At 34.3% G+C, this 21,745-nt stretch overlaps 4 protein-coding genes across 4 annotated transcripts; 3 read left to right on the top strand and 1 right to left on the bottom strand.

The window, feature by feature from the left end:
• Positions 1-728: 728 nt before the first annotated feature.
• On the top strand, positions 729-3,044 carry PKNH_0800100 (SICAvar, type I (fragment); the record flags this gene model as incomplete). Its single annotated transcript, XM_002258607.1, has 3 exons — positions 729-1,379; positions 1,726-2,379; positions 2,613-3,044. Coding segments are annotated over 3 exons (1,737 nt in total), but the record flags the coding sequence as incomplete, so codon positions are not given.
• Positions 3,045-6,646: 3,602 nt separating this feature from the next.
• On the top strand, positions 6,647-9,782 carry PKNH_0800200 (SICAvar, type II (fragment); the record flags this gene model as incomplete). Its single annotated transcript, XM_002258608.1, has 2 exons — positions 6,647-7,137; positions 9,336-9,782. Coding segments are annotated over 2 exons (938 nt in total), but the record flags the coding sequence as incomplete, so codon positions are not given.
• A 3,359-nt stretch (positions 9,783-13,141) lies between these two features.
• On the top strand, positions 13,142-14,537 carry PKNH_0800300 (uncharacterized protein; the record flags this gene model as incomplete). Its single annotated transcript, XM_002258609.1, has 2 exons — positions 13,142-13,210; positions 13,386-14,537. 2 exons carry the CDS (start codon positions 13,142-13,144, stop codon positions 14,535-14,537), a joined length of 1,221 nt encoding a protein of 406 aa, XP_002258645.1.
• A 2,472-nt stretch (positions 14,538-17,009) lies between these two features.
• Positions 17,010-21,537, bottom strand: PKNH_0800400 (Plasmodium exported protein, unknown function; the record flags this gene model as incomplete). The annotated part of the gene is made up of 2 exons (XM_039113960.1): positions 17,010-21,275; positions 21,430-21,537. 2 exons carry the CDS (start codon positions 21,535-21,537, stop codon positions 17,010-17,012), a joined length of 4,374 nt encoding a protein of 1,457 aa, XP_038969595.1.
• Between the last annotated feature and the right edge of the window lie 208 nt (positions 21,538-21,745).

Here is a 21,745-nt window from a genome sequence, read left to right on the forward strand (position 1 = left end):
ACTAACATAACCAACCTACTGACACAACTAACATACAACCAACATACTAACACAACACAACATACTAACACAACACAACATACTAACATAACCAACCTACTGACACAACTAACATACAACCAACATACTAACACAACACAACATACTAACATAACCAACATACTAACATAAGCAACATACTAACACAACACAACATACTAACACAACACAACATACTGACACAACCAACATACTAGCACAACCAACCTACTAATACAACCAACATACTAACATAACCAACCAACTTACTAACCTACTACAAACACAACCAACATACTGACACAATACAACATACTAACACAACACAACATACTAACACAACACCAACATACTAACACAACCAACATACAACCAACATACAACCACAACCAACACAACTACAACACAACCAACATACAACCACAACACAACCAACATACTAACATAACCAACATACTAACATAACCAACATACTAACACAAACCAACATACTAACACAACCAACATACTTCTCAAAGAGAAAAAAAAAAAAAAAAAAGGAAAGGACATATATATACACATATACATAAATATGTATATGTATATATGTATATATATATATGTATATATGTATATGTATATTTATATGTATACACATATGTGTATACATATGTGTATACATATACATATATATTTTTTTTCTCTCTTTTCTTCTTTTGTTTTATGATTAGGATGACATAAACGATGTCGTTGAGAAGGAACTAAAGGAACTTTTAGGACATATTACGAATAAAGAGAAATGGGAAGAGGTTGCCCAACACTGCAATGACAACATTGGTTCGTCGTCGGACGCCACACCAGGAGAAATAACTGCAAAGCAAAAAGCTTGTAAGCTTTTTGCTTTAGGTTTAAAACACATTTCTGATATTAAAAACGACAAGGGCCAAGACCATGATGTACCGCTTAGAAAAACTATGATGTGCGCAGCACTGAATCTTTATGCTGATCAATTAATAAAAAAATCAACAGATCAATGTCCCTTAGATAATGAAAAAATGACGGAGGCAATAGAACATGTCTTTGGTAAAAGTGGTGTCATTATGAAGAATGGAGGAACTTCATGCAATACTCAGGGCAATAATTCTTGTTTCGTTTGTAACAGAGAAAAAAATTTTGCCGATTGCCAAATTGGCACTGGCATTGCCGGTGCCAAGGTAAAAGAAAAAATGGAAGTTCTCCTCAAACAGAACAACGGTGAAACCAAAGTGCAACAAACACTAGACAAAATAAATGAAATAAAATCTTTCTGTACTCAAGTCCAATGTGCAATCAAACAATACGGAAAAAATAATAAAAAAGACTCAAATGGAACAGTGACTTGGGTAAGGGAACCAACATCAATAACATCGACAACATATATATATATATTTATATATATGTATATATGTATATATGTATATGTATATATGTATATATGTATATATGTATATGTATATATATGTATATATATGTATATGTATATATATGTATATATATATGTAAATATATGTATATATGTATATATGTATATATGTATATATGTATATATATATGTAAATATATGTATATATGTATATATGTATATATGTATATGTATGTATATATATATAGGTATACACATATGTGTATACATATGTGTACACCTACATTTATATTTTTTTCTCTCTTCCCTTCTTCTTTTATGATCAGGGCGACATCGAAGGTGACGCCAAAAGCGTATTAGCGAAACTTCTAAAACATATTACGGAACCTTCGGAGGAGAAGGACGTTGCCGACTTCTGCAAAGGCAACCCCGCATGGAATAAGGGCCATAAAGAAAAACGAACAAATAAAGCAGCTTGTTTACTTTTTGCTGCAGGATTAAAACACATTTATGGCCGCGGTCGCGGCCACACGATGGGCCAGTTTAAGGGCCCATCGTTTGAACAAACGATGGGTTGTTTATTTCTTAAGGAATATTCAAAACAATTGCAAACAATGGCAAATAAGAAGAAAAAAGGACAGAGTTGGGTACATCCTCTTTGTGACATAGATGAGGGCATAAATCACGCTTTTGAACAAAGTAAAGGCATTATGAAGAGTGTACTACCTGAATGTAAACAGGGTCCTAATGGTATTTCTTGTTTTGAATGCAAACTGAACGAAGATTATAAGGATTGCTCCATTGGCTCCGACAAAGTAGAGAAAAAAGTTGAACCACTACTGCAGAAGGAACAAAACCAAATGCAAGAAACATTAGAGAATACAGTCTGTCCCATCCTTCTTACGGATCTCCTTACCCCTTTTCTTCCTTTGGCTCCTGTCTCTATTGGCCTTTCTGCTATGGCTTATTACCTTTGGAAGGTAAGATAAAAAAAAAAAATAAAAAAGAAAAAAATTAATAGGAAAAGAAAATTTTTTTTTAATGGTTAAAAGGAAAAAAAAAATTTTTTTAATGGTTAAAAAGAAAAAAAAAAATTTTTTTAACGGTTAAAAAGAAAAAATAATAAAATAAAATAAATGTGTAAAAAGAACATTTCACAATCTTCATAACAAAAATATCCTCTCTTTTTTTTTTTTTTTTTTTTTTTTTGTAGTATTTTGGTCCTCTTGGTAAAGGAGGACCACGTTTCAGAAGATCTCCTGCTGAAATTCCTGGTTCATCGGTACAGGAACAAGTCCTCGATCATGTGCAACAAGATAGTTCACATGAATATCGATTGGTGAAGGAACGAAAACCTCGTTCTACTCCAACAAGAACAAAACGTTCTGGTCGCGTGAATCGTCGCACGATTATTGAAATTCATTTTGAAGTGTTGGATGAATGTCAAAAAGGGGACAAACAATTGAACCAGAAGGATTTTCTGGAACTTTTGGTTCAAGAGTTCATGGGATCGGAATTTATGGAAGAAGAAGAACAGGTTCCTAAGGAAGAAGTTCTTATGGAAGGGGTTCCTTTGGAACGAGTTCCTATGGAAAGTGTTCCAATGGAACGTGTTCCAAATTTAGGTTCCGGGTTTATGGTTTAGGTTTAGGGGTTTAGGGTTCACAATTTAGGGTTCACAGTTTAGGGTTTATGGTCTCAGGTTCACGGTTCAGGGTTTAGGTTCTAGGGTTGACGGTTTAGTTTTTATGGTTTCAGCGTTTAGGGTTTAGTGTTCACGGTTCAGGGTTTCTTGTTTAAGATGAAGGATATTGGTTTCACACCTTTTGTCCTTTTTTTTTTTTTTTTTTTTTCCTTTTTATATTTTCTTGAAAGAAAAAAAAGAAAAAAATATATATTCTTTCTTCCAAATTTTATTCTTATTTTGTTTGCAAAAAATTTTTCTTTTTTTTTTTCTTTGGTGAAAGAACACCTTTTGTTCATAGAAAAAAAAAAAAAAAAAACATTCCTCTTTTTTTTTTTAAGAACGCACATTCTTTTTTTTTTTTTTTCCTCTTGCGAAAAATATTTCTTCTTTTTTTTTTTTTTTTTTTTATTTTTTTTTGCGGAAAGCAGGACGATAAACGTTCGCCCATATTGTGATGTGTCCTGGCCGCGAATACACAGAAAAAAAGAAAAAAAAAAAGAAAAGGACGGTGGATGATGAAATATATTACAGTTGCAAAAGGTCGCAAAATATAAAGGAAAAACAAACGCATATCGGATGCAAGGAAAAATTGTGTGTACATGGGTGTTGGCACAAACAACTTTATTGAAGTATACATACATTTTACACAAAAAATTTATGCAGAATAACGAGAATATGCGAAAATGCTTGGGTTCAGCGTCCCGGGTTAAGAGTAAAGTGGGTTCCGGGTTAAGGGTAAGGTAGGTTCCGGATTAAGGGTAAGGTAGGTTCCGGGTTAAGGATAAGGTGGGTTCCGGGTTAAAAATAAGGTTGGTTCCGGGTTAAAAATAAGGTTGGTTCCGGGTTAAAAGTAAAGTTGGTTCCGGGTTAAAAGTAAAGTTGGTTCCGGTTTAAGCATAACGTAGGTTCCGGGTTAAGCATAACGTAGGTTCCGGGTTAAGCATAACGTAGGTTCCGGGTTAAGCATAACGTAGGTTCCGGGTTAAGCATAAGGTAGGTTCCGGATTAAGGGTAAGGTAGGTTCCGGATGAAGGGTAAGGTAGGTTCCTGGTTAAGGGTAAAAGTGGGTTCCGGGTTAAGGATAAAAGTGGGTTCCGGGTTAAGGGTAAAAGTGGGTTCCGGGTTAAGGATAAAAGTGGGTTCCGGGTTAAGGGTAAAAGTGGATTCCGGGTTAAGGGTAAAAGTGGGTTCCGGGTTAAGGGTAAAAGTGGGTTCCGGGTTAAGGGTAAAAGTGGGTTCAGGGTTAAGGATAAAAGTGGGTTCCGAGTTAAGGTGAATGTAAGATCAGGGTTTGGAGTTATGGTGATAGTAGGATCAGGGTTTAGGGTTAAGGTGAAATTATGATCAAGGTTTAGGGTTAAGTTGAATGTAGTATCAGGGTTTTATGGTTAGGGTGAATGTTGGATCAGGATTTAGGATTAAGTTGAAAGTAGTATCAGGGTTCAGTGTTAGATTGAATGTAGGATAACGGTTTAGGTTTAATTTGTGTAGAGTATAGTTTTAGGGTTTAGGGTTTAGGTTTAATCTTTGTAGAGTATAGGTTTAGGGTTTACGGTGTAGGTTTTATGTTTGTAGTGTATATGTTTAGGGTTCATGGGTTCAGGTTTTAGGGTTTAGGATTTAGGTTTAAAGTTTGTAGAGTACAGGTTTAGGGTTTAGGTTTAATGTTCGCATAATATAGATTTAGGGTTCATGTTCGAGGATTTTGAGCTTATATTAATGTTCTATGGGAGAAGAATGTATAGGTGTATGTATGGGTGGATGAAAATGGATCAAAAAAAGAAAAGGCTAGTGATTGTATAGAAGAGGAGAATATGATTTGTTTGGGAAATAAAATAAACCTAAAGGAGGACTAAAAAACGATTGGAAAACCTAAGGGAAGGAATTAAAAAGGGACAGAAGAAAAGAAGAAGAAAAGAAAAGAAATGCAAGTGGAAAAATGTATTATGCAGGAGAGTTTGCGCACATTTATTTTTTTCTCTCTCCTTGCTTTTTTTTTCACTCTTTTCTTTTATTTCTTATTTTCTCTATTTTTCTTTTTTTTTTTTTTTTCTTTTTTTAATATTTTTTTTTATTTATATATTTTTTATTATTTTTATTTCCTTGTAAATAAGGAAATGTTTTTTCCTTATGGTGGAATGCTCTAATTAAAATGGGAAATGAATTGTATAATAGTTGGAAATGTGGGGAGATGTTCTTCTTTTTTTAGAATGAACTGTTTTATTTTTAGAATGTGGTGGATGTTCTTTTTTTTTTTTTTTTTAGAATGAACTGTTCCTTTTTTCTTTTTTTCTTTTTTTTTTTTTTAAACTTATTCTTTCTAATAAACCTATAATTTATAATAAGCCCATTCTTTTTAATATAAATATATATAGAGAACGACACACCAAAAAAAAAAAAATTTTTCACATGTTAAGTTAAAGCAAAACCAAATACAGCACAAAGGCAAGACCAAATACAGTGGAGAAAAAATGGCACCCTTTTCTTTTATAAAAATATCCACATTAATCTTCGTATAGCTATAACTATGGCACCGGACTCACCATCAGCAACAGGTATGAATACTAAAAAGGGAAAAATATATATTTATAATATTTTTTACAACTATAGGGGAAAATTTGGTGTGGGCTAAAACGTATATATATATGTATATATATATTATATATTATTTTTTTATCCCCCACACCAAATTTTTATTCATATTTATTATTCATGTTTAAGGAAAAAAGGGGGGGGGAATGGAAGTGTGAAGGATGGAGGGGGGAAGGTTTCAAGTGCATAGGCTTCCGGGTTTAGCGTTCAGGGTTCAGGGTTTAGGGTTCAGGGTTTAGGGTTCAGGGTTCAGGGTTTAGGGTTCAGGGTTTAGGGTTCAGGGTTCAGGGTTTAGGGTTCAGGGTTTAGGGTTCAGTGTATAGGAGTAAGATATCGGGTTTTGGGTTCCGGGTTCAGTGTATAGGAGTAAGATATCGGGTTTTGGGTTCCGGGTTCAGTGTATAGGAGTAAGATTTCGGGTTCCGGGTTTAGGGTTTAGGGCTCAGGGTTTAGGGTTTAGTGTATAGGAGTAAGATTCCGGTTTCCGGGTTTAGGGTTGTGGGTTCAGGAGTAAAGATCTTAGGGGTGTTAGAAGTCACATTCAGGGTGTTGGAATAAGGTTCTATGGGTGTAGAAATAAGGTTCTATGGGTGTAGAAATAAGGTTCTATGGGTGTAGAAATAAGGTTCTATGGGTGTAGAAATAAGGTTCTATGGGTGTAGAAATAGGGTTCTATGGGTGTAGAAATAAGGTTCTATGGGTGTAGAAATAAGGTTCTATGGGTGTAGAAATAAGGTTCTATGGGTCATGATTTAGGTTCCGGGGTTAGCTTTAGCTGCTTTAGGGGGGGGAAAGGGAAAATCTCCTCGAAGACCGGGACCGGATACTACACACTAACCGGATGGCAGGAAAGCCAAACCGGATACTACAACCCGACAACCAAAAAAGGAAGAAAAAAAAAAAAAAAAAAGAAAAAAAATTTTTGAAATCATACATTTGAACATCTCTTTATTTCATTCACTTTTCAGGTTCAAGTCCCGCTTCTTCAGCGTCAGGTAGTAGTGGTGATGGTTGGTGGGGGAGATGGGGTTTTGGTAGTTTTAGTATTCCATCACCAGTCGCAGCCGTTACTGGGGCTGTTTCTACTATAAGGGATAGTGTGGTTTCTGCTGGTCAAGGAGTGTTGAATTATGGGTCAGGAATTCTTGAGAACGTGAAATCAAAAATTTCGTATGCGCTGTCTCCACCTGCGTGGATCGCATCAGCTTCATCCGCCCTTCAAACTGTTACCGAGGTAGCTGCCCCCGTTATACATAAAGTTAATGAAGCTACAGGAGGTGAAGTACAAGCTCCTGCACCTACTCCTCCTCCTCAACCAGCCCAACCGGCTGCACCACCCAAAACAGTTACTCCTACCCCCACCGCGAAGCCTACAAAACCTTGGGATCGGCTTACCCCTTTTATTGCTTTGGCTCCTGCTACAGTTGCTATTTCTATTTTTTCCTACTTAATCTGGAAGGTAAGGAATAAAAGAGAAAGAATGAAAAGGAAAAGGAAAATAAAAGGAATGAAAAAGAATAAACAAAAAAAGGAATAAAAGAGAAGGAATAAAAGAAAAGGAATAAAAAAGAAGGAATGAAAAAAAAAGGAAAAGGAATGAAAAGGAAAGAGAAAAAAAAAAAAAAAAAAAAAAAAAAAAGGAATAAAAAATAAAAAAAAAAGGTTGCATGAATGAATGTGTATGGGGTGTATATGTGTAATATTTCGTATTTAGTTTTGCGGGATTTATAATATTTTTACGGTGTATATGTGTAAGATTTCGTACTTAGTTTTGCGGGATTTTTAATATTTTCACGGTGCATGTGTGTAAGATTTCGTATTTAGATTTGCGGGATTTAATATTTTACGGTGTACATGTGTAAGATTTCGTATTTAGATTGCGGGATTTATAATATTTTACGGTGTATATGTGTAAGATTTCGCATTTTTAGGTTGTGGGATTTATAATATTTTTACGGTGTATATGTGTAGCATTTCGCATTTAGGTTGCGGGATTTAATATTTTACGGTGTATGCGGAATTTAATATTTTTCGGTGTATATGTGTAAGATTTCGCATTTAGGTTGCGGGATTTAATATTCTACTGTGTATGTGTAAATTTTCGAATTTAGGTTGCGGGATTTAATATTTTTACGGTGTATATGTGTAAGATTTCGTATTTAGGTTGCGGGATTTATTATTTTACGTTGTATGCGACATTTAATTTTTTACGGTATCTGCGTAATTTGAGATTTTACGGTGTATATGTGTAAGATTTCGTATTTTTAGGTTGCGGGATTTAATATTTTACGGTGTATATGTGTAGGATTTCGCATTTTTAGGTTGATGGATTTAATATTTTTTCGGTGTATATTTGTAGGATTTCGCTTTTAGGTTGCGGGATTTAATATTTTACGGTGAACATGTGTAAGATTTCGCGTTCTTAGGTTGCGGGATATAATATTTTTACGGTGTATATGTGTAAAATTTCGTATTTAGGTTGCGGGATTTAATATTCTACTGTGTATGTGTAAATTTTCGAATTTAGGTTGCGGGATTTATTATTTTACGTTGTATGCGACATTTAATTTTTTACGGTATCTGCGTAATTTGAGATTTTACGGTGTATATGTGTAAGATTTCGTATTTAGGTTGTGGGATTTAATATTTTACGGTGTATATGTGTAGGATTTCGCATTTTTAGGTTGCGGGATATAATATTTTTACGGTGTATATGTGTAAGATTTCGTATTTTTAGGTTGCGGGATTTATAATATTTTACGGTGTATATGTGTAGGATTTCGAATTTTTAGGTTGCGGGATTTAATATTTTTACGGTGTATATGTGTAAGATTTCGTATTTACGTTGCGCGATTTAATATTTTCACGGTGCATGTGTGTAAGATTTCGTATTTAGATTTGCGGGATTTAATATTTTACGGTGTACATGTGTAAGATTTCGTATTTAGATTGCGGGATTTATAATATTTTACGGTGTACATGTGTAAGATTTCGTACTTAGTTTTGCGGGATTTTTAATATTTTACGGTGTATATGTGTAAGATTTCGCATTTAGGTTACGGGATTTATAATATTTTACGGTATACATGTGTAAGATTTCGCATTTTTAGCTTGTGGGATTTATAATATTTTACGGTGTATATGTGTAGGATTTCGTATTTTTAGGTTGCGAGATTTATAATATTTTACGGTGTATATGTGTAAGATTTTGCATTTAGGTTGCGCGATTTAATAGTTAACGTTGTATATGTGTAAGATTTTGCATTTACGTTTGCGGGATATAATATTTTACGGTGTATATGTGTAAGATTTCTTATTTAGGTTGCGGGATTTATAATATTTTACGGTGTATATGTGTAAGATTTCGTATTTAGGTTGCGGGATTTATAATATTTTACGGTGTATATGTGTAAGATTTCGTATTTTTTAGGTTTTAAGGTCATAAGAACAACAATTATGGCCCGGTATTTAGATGTTTTGGGGGAAAGATTCTTTTTTTTTTTAACGCAAAAAAAAAAAAAATAAAAAAATAAAAAAATAAAAAAGAGAAAAAAAAAAAAAAAAAAAGAAGAAAGAAGAAAGAAGAAAAAATATAGCACTCCATAATCTTCTTAGCAAAAATATTCTCTCTCTTTTTTTTTTTTTCTTTTTCTGCAGTATTTTGCTCAACTGCGTAAGATAAGACTCTACAGAAGAGCTCCTTTAAGAATTCCCGGTCCATCCGTACAGGAACAACTCCTTGATCATGTGCAGCAAGATAGTTCACATGAATATCAATTGGTGAAGGAACGAAAACCTCCATCTGTTCCAGCGAGAACAAAACGTTCTGCACGCGATCCTGCTGGTGGTGGTCGCGTGAATCGCCGCACCATTATTAAAATTCATTTTGAACTGGTGGACGAATGTCAAAAGGGGAACACAAAATTGACTCAGAATGATTTTCTGGAACTTTTAGTTCGAGAGTTTATGGGAAGCGAATTTATGGAAGAAGAACAGGTTCCTAAGGAAGAGGTTCTTATGGAAGGGGTTCCTATGGAACTTGTTCCTATTGAAGAGGTTCCAATGGAACGTGTTCCAATTTTAGGTTCCGTGTTTATGGTTTAGGGTTTAAGGTTCCGGGTTTAGGATTCACAGTTTAGGGTTCACAGTTCAGGGTTCACAGTTTAGGGTTCACAGTTCAGGGTTCACAGTTCAGGGTTCACAGTTCAGGGTTCACAGTTCAGGGTTCACAGTTCAGGGTTCACAGTTCAGGGTTCACAGTTCAGGGTTCACAGTCTAGGGTTCACAGTCTAGGGTTCACAGTTTAGGGCTCACAGTTCAGGGTTCACAGTTTAGCGTTCACAGTTTAGCGTTCACATTTTAGGGTTCACAGTTTAGCGTTCACAGTTTAGCGTTCACATTTTAGGGTTCACAGTTTAGGGTTTGCAGTTTAGGGTTCACAGTTTAGGGTTGACGGTTTAAGGTTCATTGTTTAGGATTAAGGATATAAATTAAAAGTTTCACTCTGTGAGAATGAAGTCTTTTGTTTGACGGGTGTGAAATGAATGAAAACCTTCATTCATAATGTGCTATATTAATATTATTTCATTACGCAAAATAGACACACACACACATATATAATTTTGACATATAGTGTCGTGATAAGGGAAAAATATATATGCTTGGAGTGTAAAATGTTTTGGAAAAAAGAAATATTACTGTTTCATACCCCTTTTTGTCCTTTTTTTTTTTTATGTGATAAACAGACATAATAAGGAGTTTGAATATTCATGTTATTTCTCAATCCTTTATGCCCTTTTTTGGTTTTTTTTTTGTGAAAGGACTCCTTTTGTTTATAGAAAAAAAAAAAAAAAACATTCTTCTTTTTTTTTAAGTGAACACACATTCTTTTTTTTTTTCCGCTTGCGAAAAATATATTTTTTTCTTTTTTCTTTTTCCGCTTGCGAAAAATATATTTTTTTCTTTTTTCTTTTTCCGCTTGCGAAAAATATATTTTTTCTCCCTTTTTTTTTTTTTTTTTTGCGGAAAGTAGGAAGATAAGCGCGCGCTCATATTGTGATGTGTCCGGTCCGCGCACACCAAAAAAAAAAAAAAAAAGGAAAGGGGGGTGTATGATGAAATATATTACAGTTGCAAAAGGTCGCAAAATATAAAGGAGAAGCACACGCTTATCCCGCACAAGGAAAAATTGTGTGTACATAGGTCTTGGAACAAACAACTTTATCGAAGTACACATACACTTTACACCAGAGATGTATACAGAATAACGGGAATATGCGGAAATGGTAGGGTTCAACTTCCCTGGTTAAAAGTAAAGTTAGTTCCGGATTAAGAGTAAAAGTTAGTTCCGGGTTAACGGTAAGATGGGTTCCGGGTTAAGAATAAGGTAGGTTCCGGGTTAACGGTAAGATGGGTTCCGGATTAAAGATAAGGTAGGTTCCGGGCTAAGGGTAAAGTTGGTTACGGGTTAAAAGTAAAGTGAGTTCCGGGTTAAAAATAAAGTTGGTTCCGGGTTAAAAATAAAGTTGGTTCCGGGTTAAAAATAAAGTTGATTCCGGGTTAAGGATAAGGTAGGTTCCGGGTTAAGGATAAGGTAGGTTCTGGGTTAAGGATAAAAGTGGGTTCTGGGTTAAGGATAAAAGTGGGTTCTGGGTTAAGGATCAAAGTGGGTTCCGGGTTAAGGATAAAAGTGGGTTCCGGGTTAAGGTTAAAGTGGGTTCCGGGTTAAGGTTAAAGTGGGTTCCGGGTTAAGCATAAAAGTGGGTTCCGGGTTAAGCATAAAAGTGGGTTCCGGGTTAAGCATAAAAGTGGGTTCCGGGTTCAGCATAAAAGTGGGTTCCGGGTTAAGGGTAGAAGTGGGTTCCGGGTTAAGCATAAAAGTGGGTTCCGGGTTAAGCATAAAAGTGGGTTCCGGGTTAAGGGTAAAAGTTGGTTCCCGGTCGTTAGAATTATGTTGTATGAGTATCAGAATGAAAAATGTTTGTATGGATATATGAATGAAAAATGTTCGTATGGGTATATGAATGTAAAGTGCTTGTATGGGCATAGGGATGTGGAATTCGGTATTCGCAATTAAAAGGTTTGTGTGCCCTCTATAAAGTAATTGCACCTATATTTCTATCATCATCCTTTATTAGAAAATGTTCGAGACCGTTGGATGGTCTGTGTTGTTCTTTTTATCGGAAAATGTTCCATTCGAATTTTTTTTATATAGTGTTCCACACTTCATAACTGTCGCCAGCCTTTGCTTGTGATGTGTTCCCTAAATGATCGTAAGGAATTAAGAGTAATGTTATTCTATTAGAACATACTCTTCCATTATTCCATTTATTTAAATATATAAGGTTTCTAATAATTCTTTTCATCTAATTCTAATTCATTCTAACTAACGTTTTATTAATTTTCCCGAATTTTAATTCATTCTAACTAACGTCTTATTAATTTTGATTAATTACTTTTCGCATATGCTTATTTACACCTTCTTTTCTTTTTATTCTTTTTCCCTTTCCCAACCCCCAGCGCCCCCCCCTTTTATTTTGGACATTTAATTGGTTCGTTTGGGGGTAATGTATTTATATTTTGAAATGTAATTCTTCTAAGCTTATTTTGCATATGCCCAATGTAGGTAGCATATGCTGTTATTTTATATATAATTTGTCTATCATTAAAATGTAGGTCACCACGGAATATTATAATAATGGAAATAATTCTCCTTGTACAGAAAGACCCTAAAAATACTTACACATTAAGAATGCTCATTTATTAAAAATATTTTGCTATTCAACTTATTTTGATGTCAACAATACTTAGGTGTTAAAAATAATTCAATTATTAAAATTATTTAGAAATAATACTAAACATTATATAACTGCTGTTTAATTTTTGAATTATTGGGTTACATATAAAGAGTAGTTCAATTCTTTTCGCTCCCATAAAAAAAAGGGGTCTTAAAAGAATTCATGAAAGCTACTCTAATTCTATATTACTATGGTCTTTCAATTGTAAAATAAAAAAAAAGGAGATGGAATAAAAAAGAAAAAAAGAAAAAAATATTTCTTCCGTCCATTCCATTTTTACTTTTTTCCATTTTTATTTTTTTTTCCTTCTTTTCCTTTTTTTCCTTCTTTTCCTTTTTTTCCTGTTTTTCCTTTTTCTTTTTTTTTTTGTTGTTTTCCCTTTTTCTTTTTTTTTTGTTGTTTTTCCTTTTTCTTTTTTTTTTTGTTGTTTTTCCTTTTTCTTTTTTTTTTTGTTGTTTTTCCTTTTCCTTTTTTTTTTTTTTCTATTTTTTATTGCATAAGAAATGTTATTCCACAGTAATATATATATTTTATATAAAAAAATTGAAAAAGAATATTTAGTTAAAAAAAAACAAGAATGCCCGGAACGCCGTGATTAATTCTGTGTATTTAGAGAAAAAAAAGAATTAAAGGAAAAAAGAAGAACAACAAGAACAAACAACAAAAATGATATCTCTTAGGAAACTTCCTCTATTCATCTTTGTTGTATACTCCTGGCAATGTTCTGACCACTACGTATGACATGATCTATTTAATTTTAAAAATTCATGTATTTTTTTGTGATTACATTTTATATTCTCTTCATTAAAAATTAAAAAACATTCTTTTCCTTTTTTTTTTTTTTTTCATTCTATCCTAATATTTGTGAACTGTACAAATTTTGAATACACTTTTTTTCTTCCCACATTAGGTAATTACACTTGGTACACTATGGAGTGGCGAGTTAGGAACTAAGCGAAGTGACAACACGACTACGATGCGTATTAGTCGATCATTAATGGGGGAAATGGACATAGGAACACACCAACAGGACAGGAATGGCTCTTTCCGAAAGGACAAATTAATGCGCTCCGTGTATGATAATAACTATCATGGTGGTGGCTATCTTGGTCGTCATCACCCTTATTACGATAATTCCATGGACAGCTTAATAACTAACAGTTCTATGGATAGCACTTCTATGGGCAGTTGCAGTTCTTTATTTACTGGCAATAGCACTTTTACGGACAGTTCCATGGATAGTTTAACTGACCGCTCCATGGACAGCATAACTGACAATTCCATGGAAAGTCCATTTGACCGTTCCATGGAAAGTCTTTTTCCCCAAATGAGAGATTTTCATGGTGATTATGAAGATACTATAACCACAGACACTTACTCACAAAAAGGTGGATACGTCGACAAACATAACTACAATTTTGGCGAAGATTTCTATCATGTAATGTACAAAAATAATGGATATGAAAAGACAAAAGCAAAGGCCAAAACAGGAATACATTTACCCATGTTAGATGAATATTCCATAGAGGAACATGAATATTATAACAATTCTAAAAATGGTAGAAAAATTAATAGTGTAAATCAGAAAAAATATAGGAATATATCTTCTATACGCAAGTTCTTTAACAAAATCGATGCCAAGCTCGAATCAGAAATTAGACGTTATTTGGATATGAAGGAAGGGGGAAAACATTGTTATCCAATTAGAAAAGTAAATGGGGCACGGAAATTTTTTAATATTCTCAGCAAGTATAGAGTGCCGGTCTTGCTCGGTGTGCTTGGAATAGTTCTCTCTATATTCTTTCCATTCCTACTAATAACGGGATTCTCTGGGATATCATCCCTACTACCCTTTGCGGCCGCCTTACCTGTGTCCACAGGACCACTTATCTCCAAGGTACTTTTTCCCATATACTATTTACTTCTATCTATGTTCGTTACCTTGATCCTTGTTGGATATGATCTTTTGGTATTATACTATGTACACAAATTAGACAAAATGGAACGCTCAAGAAAATATATAAAAAATTTAATTGCCATGAGGAATAAGGATGATGAATAAACAAATTTGGTGTATCCCATACGACGTTCCTAAAAAAAATGTTAATTAGAATTTCCTAATAAAGGTGTAAAGGAAAATATACATTCATATAGGCTTGCCCTTCCATTTTTTTTTTTTTTTCGTATTTCCCGAATTATGTCATTCCCTTCTCCTTGTGGTATAAATATCTTTCCTTCCTTTTTTCATACATAATTTTTTTTTTTTTCTCTCCTTTGTTTTGTCTCTACTTTTATTATAATTATTCATGTCAAGTTAAATTAGTTTGATTTTTTTCCCATGTTGCGCACAACCAAAATTAAACAAAAATTTGTTTACAAATTTGGGACGAGCCGCAGTTGCTCAACATATATATAAAAATAATTCATTACATTCTTCTCAGTAGCCTATTTTATTAATAATTTTTTTAATAATATGTATATATGTCCATTCCACCTCAAAATTGTACTACTCCTGGTATTTATTAGTATATACCTAGACAACCTATCGATAGGAAAAAGACATTCCCTACATGCGCAAATAGAATTAACCACATTCCACATCATGACCCCGCTCATATACCAAACAGTATTTATTTGTCAACCGAACAAAAATTTGAATAAACCTTCTCTTTTGTATTCTTTCTTCATACACCTTTATCTAACGTTGTGCCCTGTGTGGGAATTATGGCAACAACAATATTATTATTTATCGTAATAGTGTTAAAAAGAAAAAAAAAAAAAGGGGGGGAATTTATATACAAGCGTAGGTATAGTGTAATAATAACATCTTTTGTCATTAGAAAAAATGTTTAATTTTTTCAGATTGCACATTTATATTGAATTTTTTTTTTTTTTTTCACCCTATTATGTAAAGAAATGAATGGCAGTAAAAACAAAAGAACACCATCATAGAGTACGAGTACTATTATCCATTATTTGAAATGTAGAAAGAAATGACGACCGTAACTTTGTTACATCAGTAAATGTAAAGAAATGAAAAGAAAAAAAAAAAAAAAAAAAAATTGTTAAATGCATAATCCTTCTTCCTAAAAATGTGAACAAACCAAATGAACAAATTAGCACGCTCAAATAGTTTAAGGTTATACTTCTTTTTTAACATGTGCGCCACATTCATATACATATTGTTTAAACCTCCATATGGATATAATTATATGAATAAGGATACATGAAGGGAAGGCGTTCCTGGTTGTGCTCAAAAGCTTTTATGCATCTCCTCATAGGTCACATTTGGTCACTGTATTTTATTCCTTCCCCTCTAAAGTCAAAATGGTATGTCCCTAATTTTGCTCATACAACTATGTCGTAGGAGAAATTGAAAACAGGTACCTGCAAAGGTGTTACACGGGAAAAATATGAACATTTCATACAAAATCCGTGATTGAGAATGTACAACTTCTGCTTATATAAAAATGACAAATGAGAAAATATATCCCCCCCTTTTCTTTTTTTAAACCAAATAACATCATCATACATTTATAGATATGAGAAAAACGATTTACAAAATTTAAAATAATTTCATCACATTTGCTATTGCAGATTGTGCTCTTGCATAAAATATACAACAGAACGTTATATATATATTTTGGGTTTTATCTAAACCACATACATTGACAGAAAAAAACAAACAAACAAGCAAACAAAGAAAGAAACAAACAAAAACAATATATAAAGAAATAGTACTAAATTATGTTAAGGAACTACTTGAATATCCAATATCAAAAAAAAGAAGAAAAAATAGATACATAAATTAAAATATACAGCAGCATGCATTTGCGGATCGCAATATCGACGTGTTGTATAAACAAATGGGACATCACAAAAGGCGGGAAACCGCATAAATTTCCCTTAAGCTGTTAGTATTTATGATGTTACTCGTATTTATATTTAATTTAGCTTGCCTTTCTAACATTTTTCTCTGATTATGTTATGAACTATAATTCTTATATTTCCTGAGTTTTCCGAGATTTTGTAAACAGTAGATTTATCAACATTGAGCATAAAGAATCACGTATGCCATTAGAATAACTTTAAATAATAGTAATTCCATTACACGTAATGATAAGAGCTTCATGTGTCCTATCCTATGTTGTGCACATATAACGCTACTTTGACTTTTTTTTTTTTTTTTTTTTTTTTTTTCCATTTTAAGCGTCAATTCCTTCGACGATTGCCGTCTTTTCAATTTTTTCCCCGAAGTATTCCCCTGGGGGGTTCTCAATTTCTCCTTTGAATCACTGTCCACAGTGCCACCAGCAGTACATCGCTTTCCAATTCTTTATTATTAAATCCATCGATTTTTTCATCAATTGAACTATGTTTTAATTTCGCTCCCCTCGACGCACAATGCTTTTTATAACTGGATAAGTTCATTTTACATAGTGTACTATGCACTGCAGAATTATGTTCCTGCTTTGCAGCTTTTTCTTTATAATTGATCTTAACCTGCACTGAATTTTTTTTTTTTAATGTACCCTCAGGTGCTTTTTCTTTGCGTTCCTTCTTCATTTGTACAATTATTATTATTCTTCGTATTAGCATTCAGTTTACTGTTTGTTGTATTTTTCCGCATTCCTGCACTCTGGATCCGTACCTTCTCACTTTCCTTTTTCGTATTTTCCTTTATATCCGTTTTTGTATCAATATGTTGTTTCCAACCGGGATGTTTTTTTTCCAGACCTGTATTATTCATTTGAGAATTTCCCATATGGCCTGTCGCCTTATTTTCAGGTTTCTCGATTTTAGAGTCACAATCTTGTTTGCTCTCCACTAGATTCTTTTTTGTAGATATGTCTGACAAATGGACCTTCTCCCCACTTTCCTTTTTCGTATTTTCCTTTATATCCGCTTTTTCATCAAGATTCAGTTTGCTGCCAGACCTATATTTCCCTAAGCTAGAACTATACAAATCTTGAGTGCCTTTATTATCCGACTTAGTACTTTCCCCTTTTGGGGTCCCTTTACTGTCATATACATCTTTTCTTATACTAGTGCTCCCTGCATTCATGCTCATTCTAGTGTTTCCTACAGATTTCTCCCCTCCAGTAATTCCTGAATCGGATTTGTTCTTAGGACGTAATCTTGGGACACTACAGGATATTGAGGCTGAAGTGCTACTGTTTTTGTCATCTAATTTATTCTCTTCTTCTGCTAGTCTTTTCATTAAATCGTCTATATTTTCTGTCGCCTTATTTTCCGGTTTCCCGATTTTAGAGTTACAATCTTGTTTGCTCTCCACTAGATTCTTTTTTGTAGATATGTCTGACAAATGGACCTTCTCACCACTTTCCTTTTTCGTATTTTCCTTTTTATCCGTTTTAGTATCAAGATGTAATTTGCTGCCAGACCTATATTTCCCTAAGCTAGAACTATACAAATCTTGAGTATCTTTATTATCCGACTTGGTACTTTCCCCTTTTGGGGTCTCTTTACTGTCATATAAATCTTTTCTTATACTAGTGCTCCCTGCATTCATGCTCATTCTAGTGTTTCCTACAGATTTCTCCCCTCCAGTAATTCCTGAATCGGATTTGTTCTTAGGACGTAATCTTGGGACACTACAGGATATTGAGGCTGAAGTGCTACTGTTTTTGTCATCTAATTTATTCTCTTCTTCTGCTAGTCTTTTCATTAAATCGTCTATATTTTCTGTCGCCTTATTTTCAGGTTTCTCGACTTTAGAGTCACAATCTTGTTTGCTCTCCATTAGATTCTTTTTTGTAGATATGTCTGACAAATGGACCTTCTCCCCACTTTCCTTTTTCGTATTTTCCTTTTTATCCGTTTTTGTATCTATATGTTGTTTCCAAACGGGCTGTTTTTTTTCCAGACCTGTATTGTTCATTTGAGAATTTCCCGTATGGCCTGTCGCCCTATTTTCAGGTTTCTCGACTTTAGAGTCACAATCTTGTTTGCTCTCCATTAGATTCTTTTTTGTAGATATGTCTGACAAGTGGACCTTCTCCCCACTTTCCTTTTTCGTATTTTCCTTTTTATCCGTTTTAGTATCAAGATGTAATTTGCTGCCAGACCTTTTTTTTTCCAGGCCTGTATTATTCATTTGAGAATTTCCCGTATGTCCTGTCGCCTTATTTTCAGGTTTCTCGACTTTAGAGTCACAATCTTGTTTGCTCTCCATTAGATTCTTTTTTGTAGATATGTCTGACAAATGGACCTTCTCCCCACTTTCCTTTTTCGTATTTTCCTTTTTATCCGTTTTAGTATCAAGATGTAATTTGCTGCCAGACCTTTTTTTTTCCAGGCCTGTATTATTCATTTGAGAATTTCCCGTATGTCCTGTCGCCTTATTTTCAGGTTTCTCGACTTTAGAGTCACAATCTTGTTTGCTCTCCATTAGATTCTTTTTTGTAGATATGTCTGACAAATGGACCTTCTCCCCACTTTCCTTTTTCGTATTTTCCTTTTTATCCGTTTTAGTATCAAGATGTTGTTTCGAACCGGGATGTTTTTTCTCCGGGCCTGTATTGTTCATTTGAGAATTTCCCGTATGGCCTGTCGCCTTATTTTCAGGTTTCTCGACTTTAGAGTCACAATCTTGTTTGCTCTCCACTAGATTCTTTTTTATAGATATGTCTGACAAATGGACCTTCTCCCCACTTTCCTTTTTCGTATTTTCCTTTTTATCCGTTTTAGTATCAAGATGTAATTTGCTGCCAGACCTTTTTTTTTCCAGGCCTGTATTATTCATTTGAGAATTTCCCGTAGGTCCTGTCGCCTTATTTTCAGGTTTCTCGACTTTAGAGTCACAATCTTGTTTGCTCTCCATTAGATACTTTTTTGTAGATATGTCTGACAAATGGACCTTCTCCCCACTTTCCTTTTTCGTATTTTCCTTTTTATCCGTTTTAGTATCAAGATGTAATTTGCTGCCAGACCTTTTTTTTTCCAGGCCTGTATTATTCATTTGAGAATTTCCCGTATGTCCTGTCGCCTTATTTTCAGGTTTCTCGACTTTAGAGTCGGGGGTTCCTTCCTTAACGTTATCTGTAACACTTTGTATTTTTTCCTCTTTCAATAGTTCAGTTTTGGTTTCAGTGTCCTTTTCTTCATGGGATACTTTACTTTGTAGTCCTCTATGCTCAGAACCATAATTGTTCCTATCACCATATGTTTTCCTTCGTAGGTCCCCTCGTTGAAGGCCATAATTCTGAGTATATGAGGATGTACTATGTCCCGGCTGTTCCTTCTTCGACTCAACAGTGTTGTCAGAATGCGATGCATTTGTCTCCCCACCAGCATACGATGCTTCGTAATAGGCGCTTCTACTAGGTTTGTTGGCGATTCCACCTTCATACTGCGATTCGTAGCCATTATTATATTGATATACATTCCCCCCCGTGTAGTGCTGTTCACTGTAATATTCATCGTAATCTGATTGGTTGGTACTTCTCTCCCCATACTGAGAACCATATTCTTCATTATAAAAGGGTCCACTTTCTCCTGAATAATAATATTCATCGTAAGAGTTATCATAAGATTGGTCCGTATTCCCCTCACCATATTGCGAATCGTATTGTACATTAGAATGGGGTCCACTCCCTCCTAGGTTTCCATAGTGTTCTGTATAATAGTCATTGTAATTTGACTGATTAGGTCCATATCTTACATTCTGATATTCGTGATTACCACTATAATGTGGTTCATTTCTTCCCCTTTCTCCTCTGTGCTGATTTCCGTAGTAGCTACTGTGATGAGGGCCGTTTCTTCCATTTCCAGCTGATTGAGGAACATGATTACCCCTAGAATCTGATAAAAGTTGTTTCACGTTCTCAATCTGAGATCCATAAACTTCCATACAATCCGACATAATTTTCTTTACTCCAAGGAGTGGTAACTCTCCCAAATCTTTGCAATCTGATATAATTTTTTTCACCCCAAGGAGTGGTAACTCCCCCAAATCTTTGCAATCTGATATAATTTTCTTCACCCCAAGGATTGGTAACTCTCCCAAATCTTTGCAATCTGATATAATTTTCTTCACCCCATCGAGCGGTATCTCTCCCAACGGCGTATAATCCGTAAGAAACTTTTTTACTCCCCCTAATTGTGATTCCCATGTATCTTTACAGTCTGATAATATTTTCCCCACTCCATTAAACTGATTATCGCTGTTCCTCCCATGACCAGGAGTACTTCCCCATGCATTACTGTTTGGAGCATAATTATTTGGATACTCGCCTCTACTATTACGTGCTCCCACATTCTCAGGATGGTATGCATTATTATAAGGCGGTGCATGACTACTTTCCTGTGGAATGTGTGGCTCGTATTTCATTCCAGTGTCAGCTAACATTCTCCTTCTCCTGGAGAAATGTGTGCTTGCTGCATTATTATACTTTCTGCAACTTTGATCCAAATAATATTTTCTAAAATCCTTGGGTTCTATTACAAATTCAGGTTCTTCACTGCTCATAACCGTCTGTTCTAACTCCGGAGTGATAATATCTTGAATTTCGCGAATTGCATTGCAGTCGTCGGGGCTCCTTATTTTTTTCACTAATCCATTTTTCTCAGATTGAACATTCTTACCTTCCAAGTCGGTATTATTACCAGGCCCTGATTTATCCCCTAAATCGAAATTGTCATTTTTCTTCTCCGTAAATTCGTTCAATCCTACAACTGTTGTGCCATGGATAGAGTCAACTGATTTTAATATTCTACTATTGCTCTGGTCAGCTCCGCTCTCTACACATCCCCTGCTCAACTGTTTATTACAAGTAGACTGAAAGATGTGAAAAGGAAGTGAGAGGAAAGAATTTTTTTATTAAAATATCTATTTCTGCGTTATGATATAGACAAACATATACATACGCATTAAGATCACTTGCTACAGAAAAATAAAAAAAAAAAATATAGGATTCTAATATATATATTACATTCTTGTAGTATTGGCATGTCCAAAAACACAGCGCTATTATGAAAACATTTTTAAACCATAGGAAAATAATTTTTTCTTTTGTGTAAGGCTTCTTTGAGATATTCATAATTGCAGCGGTAAATCTCTCAAGTATACTCGTATGATGCTCATACAGCGCGATAAATGGACGCAATCATTATTATCTTTGAGCATTTTCTACTTTCATTCGAAACTAAAAGCACATTCTAAAACGATTATGCAGTTCCAAAAAATTGACAAATGTGCTAAAGGAGTAATTACTACAGAAGAAATTCATCCCATATATATATCAATCC

The sequence above is a fragment of the Plasmodium knowlesi genome (genome assembly GCF_000006355.2).
Source record: "Plasmodium knowlesi strain H genome assembly, chromosome: 8".
In the NCBI taxonomy this organism is placed as follows: Eukaryota; Apicomplexa; class Aconoidasida; order Haemosporida; family Plasmodiidae; genus Plasmodium; species Plasmodium knowlesi.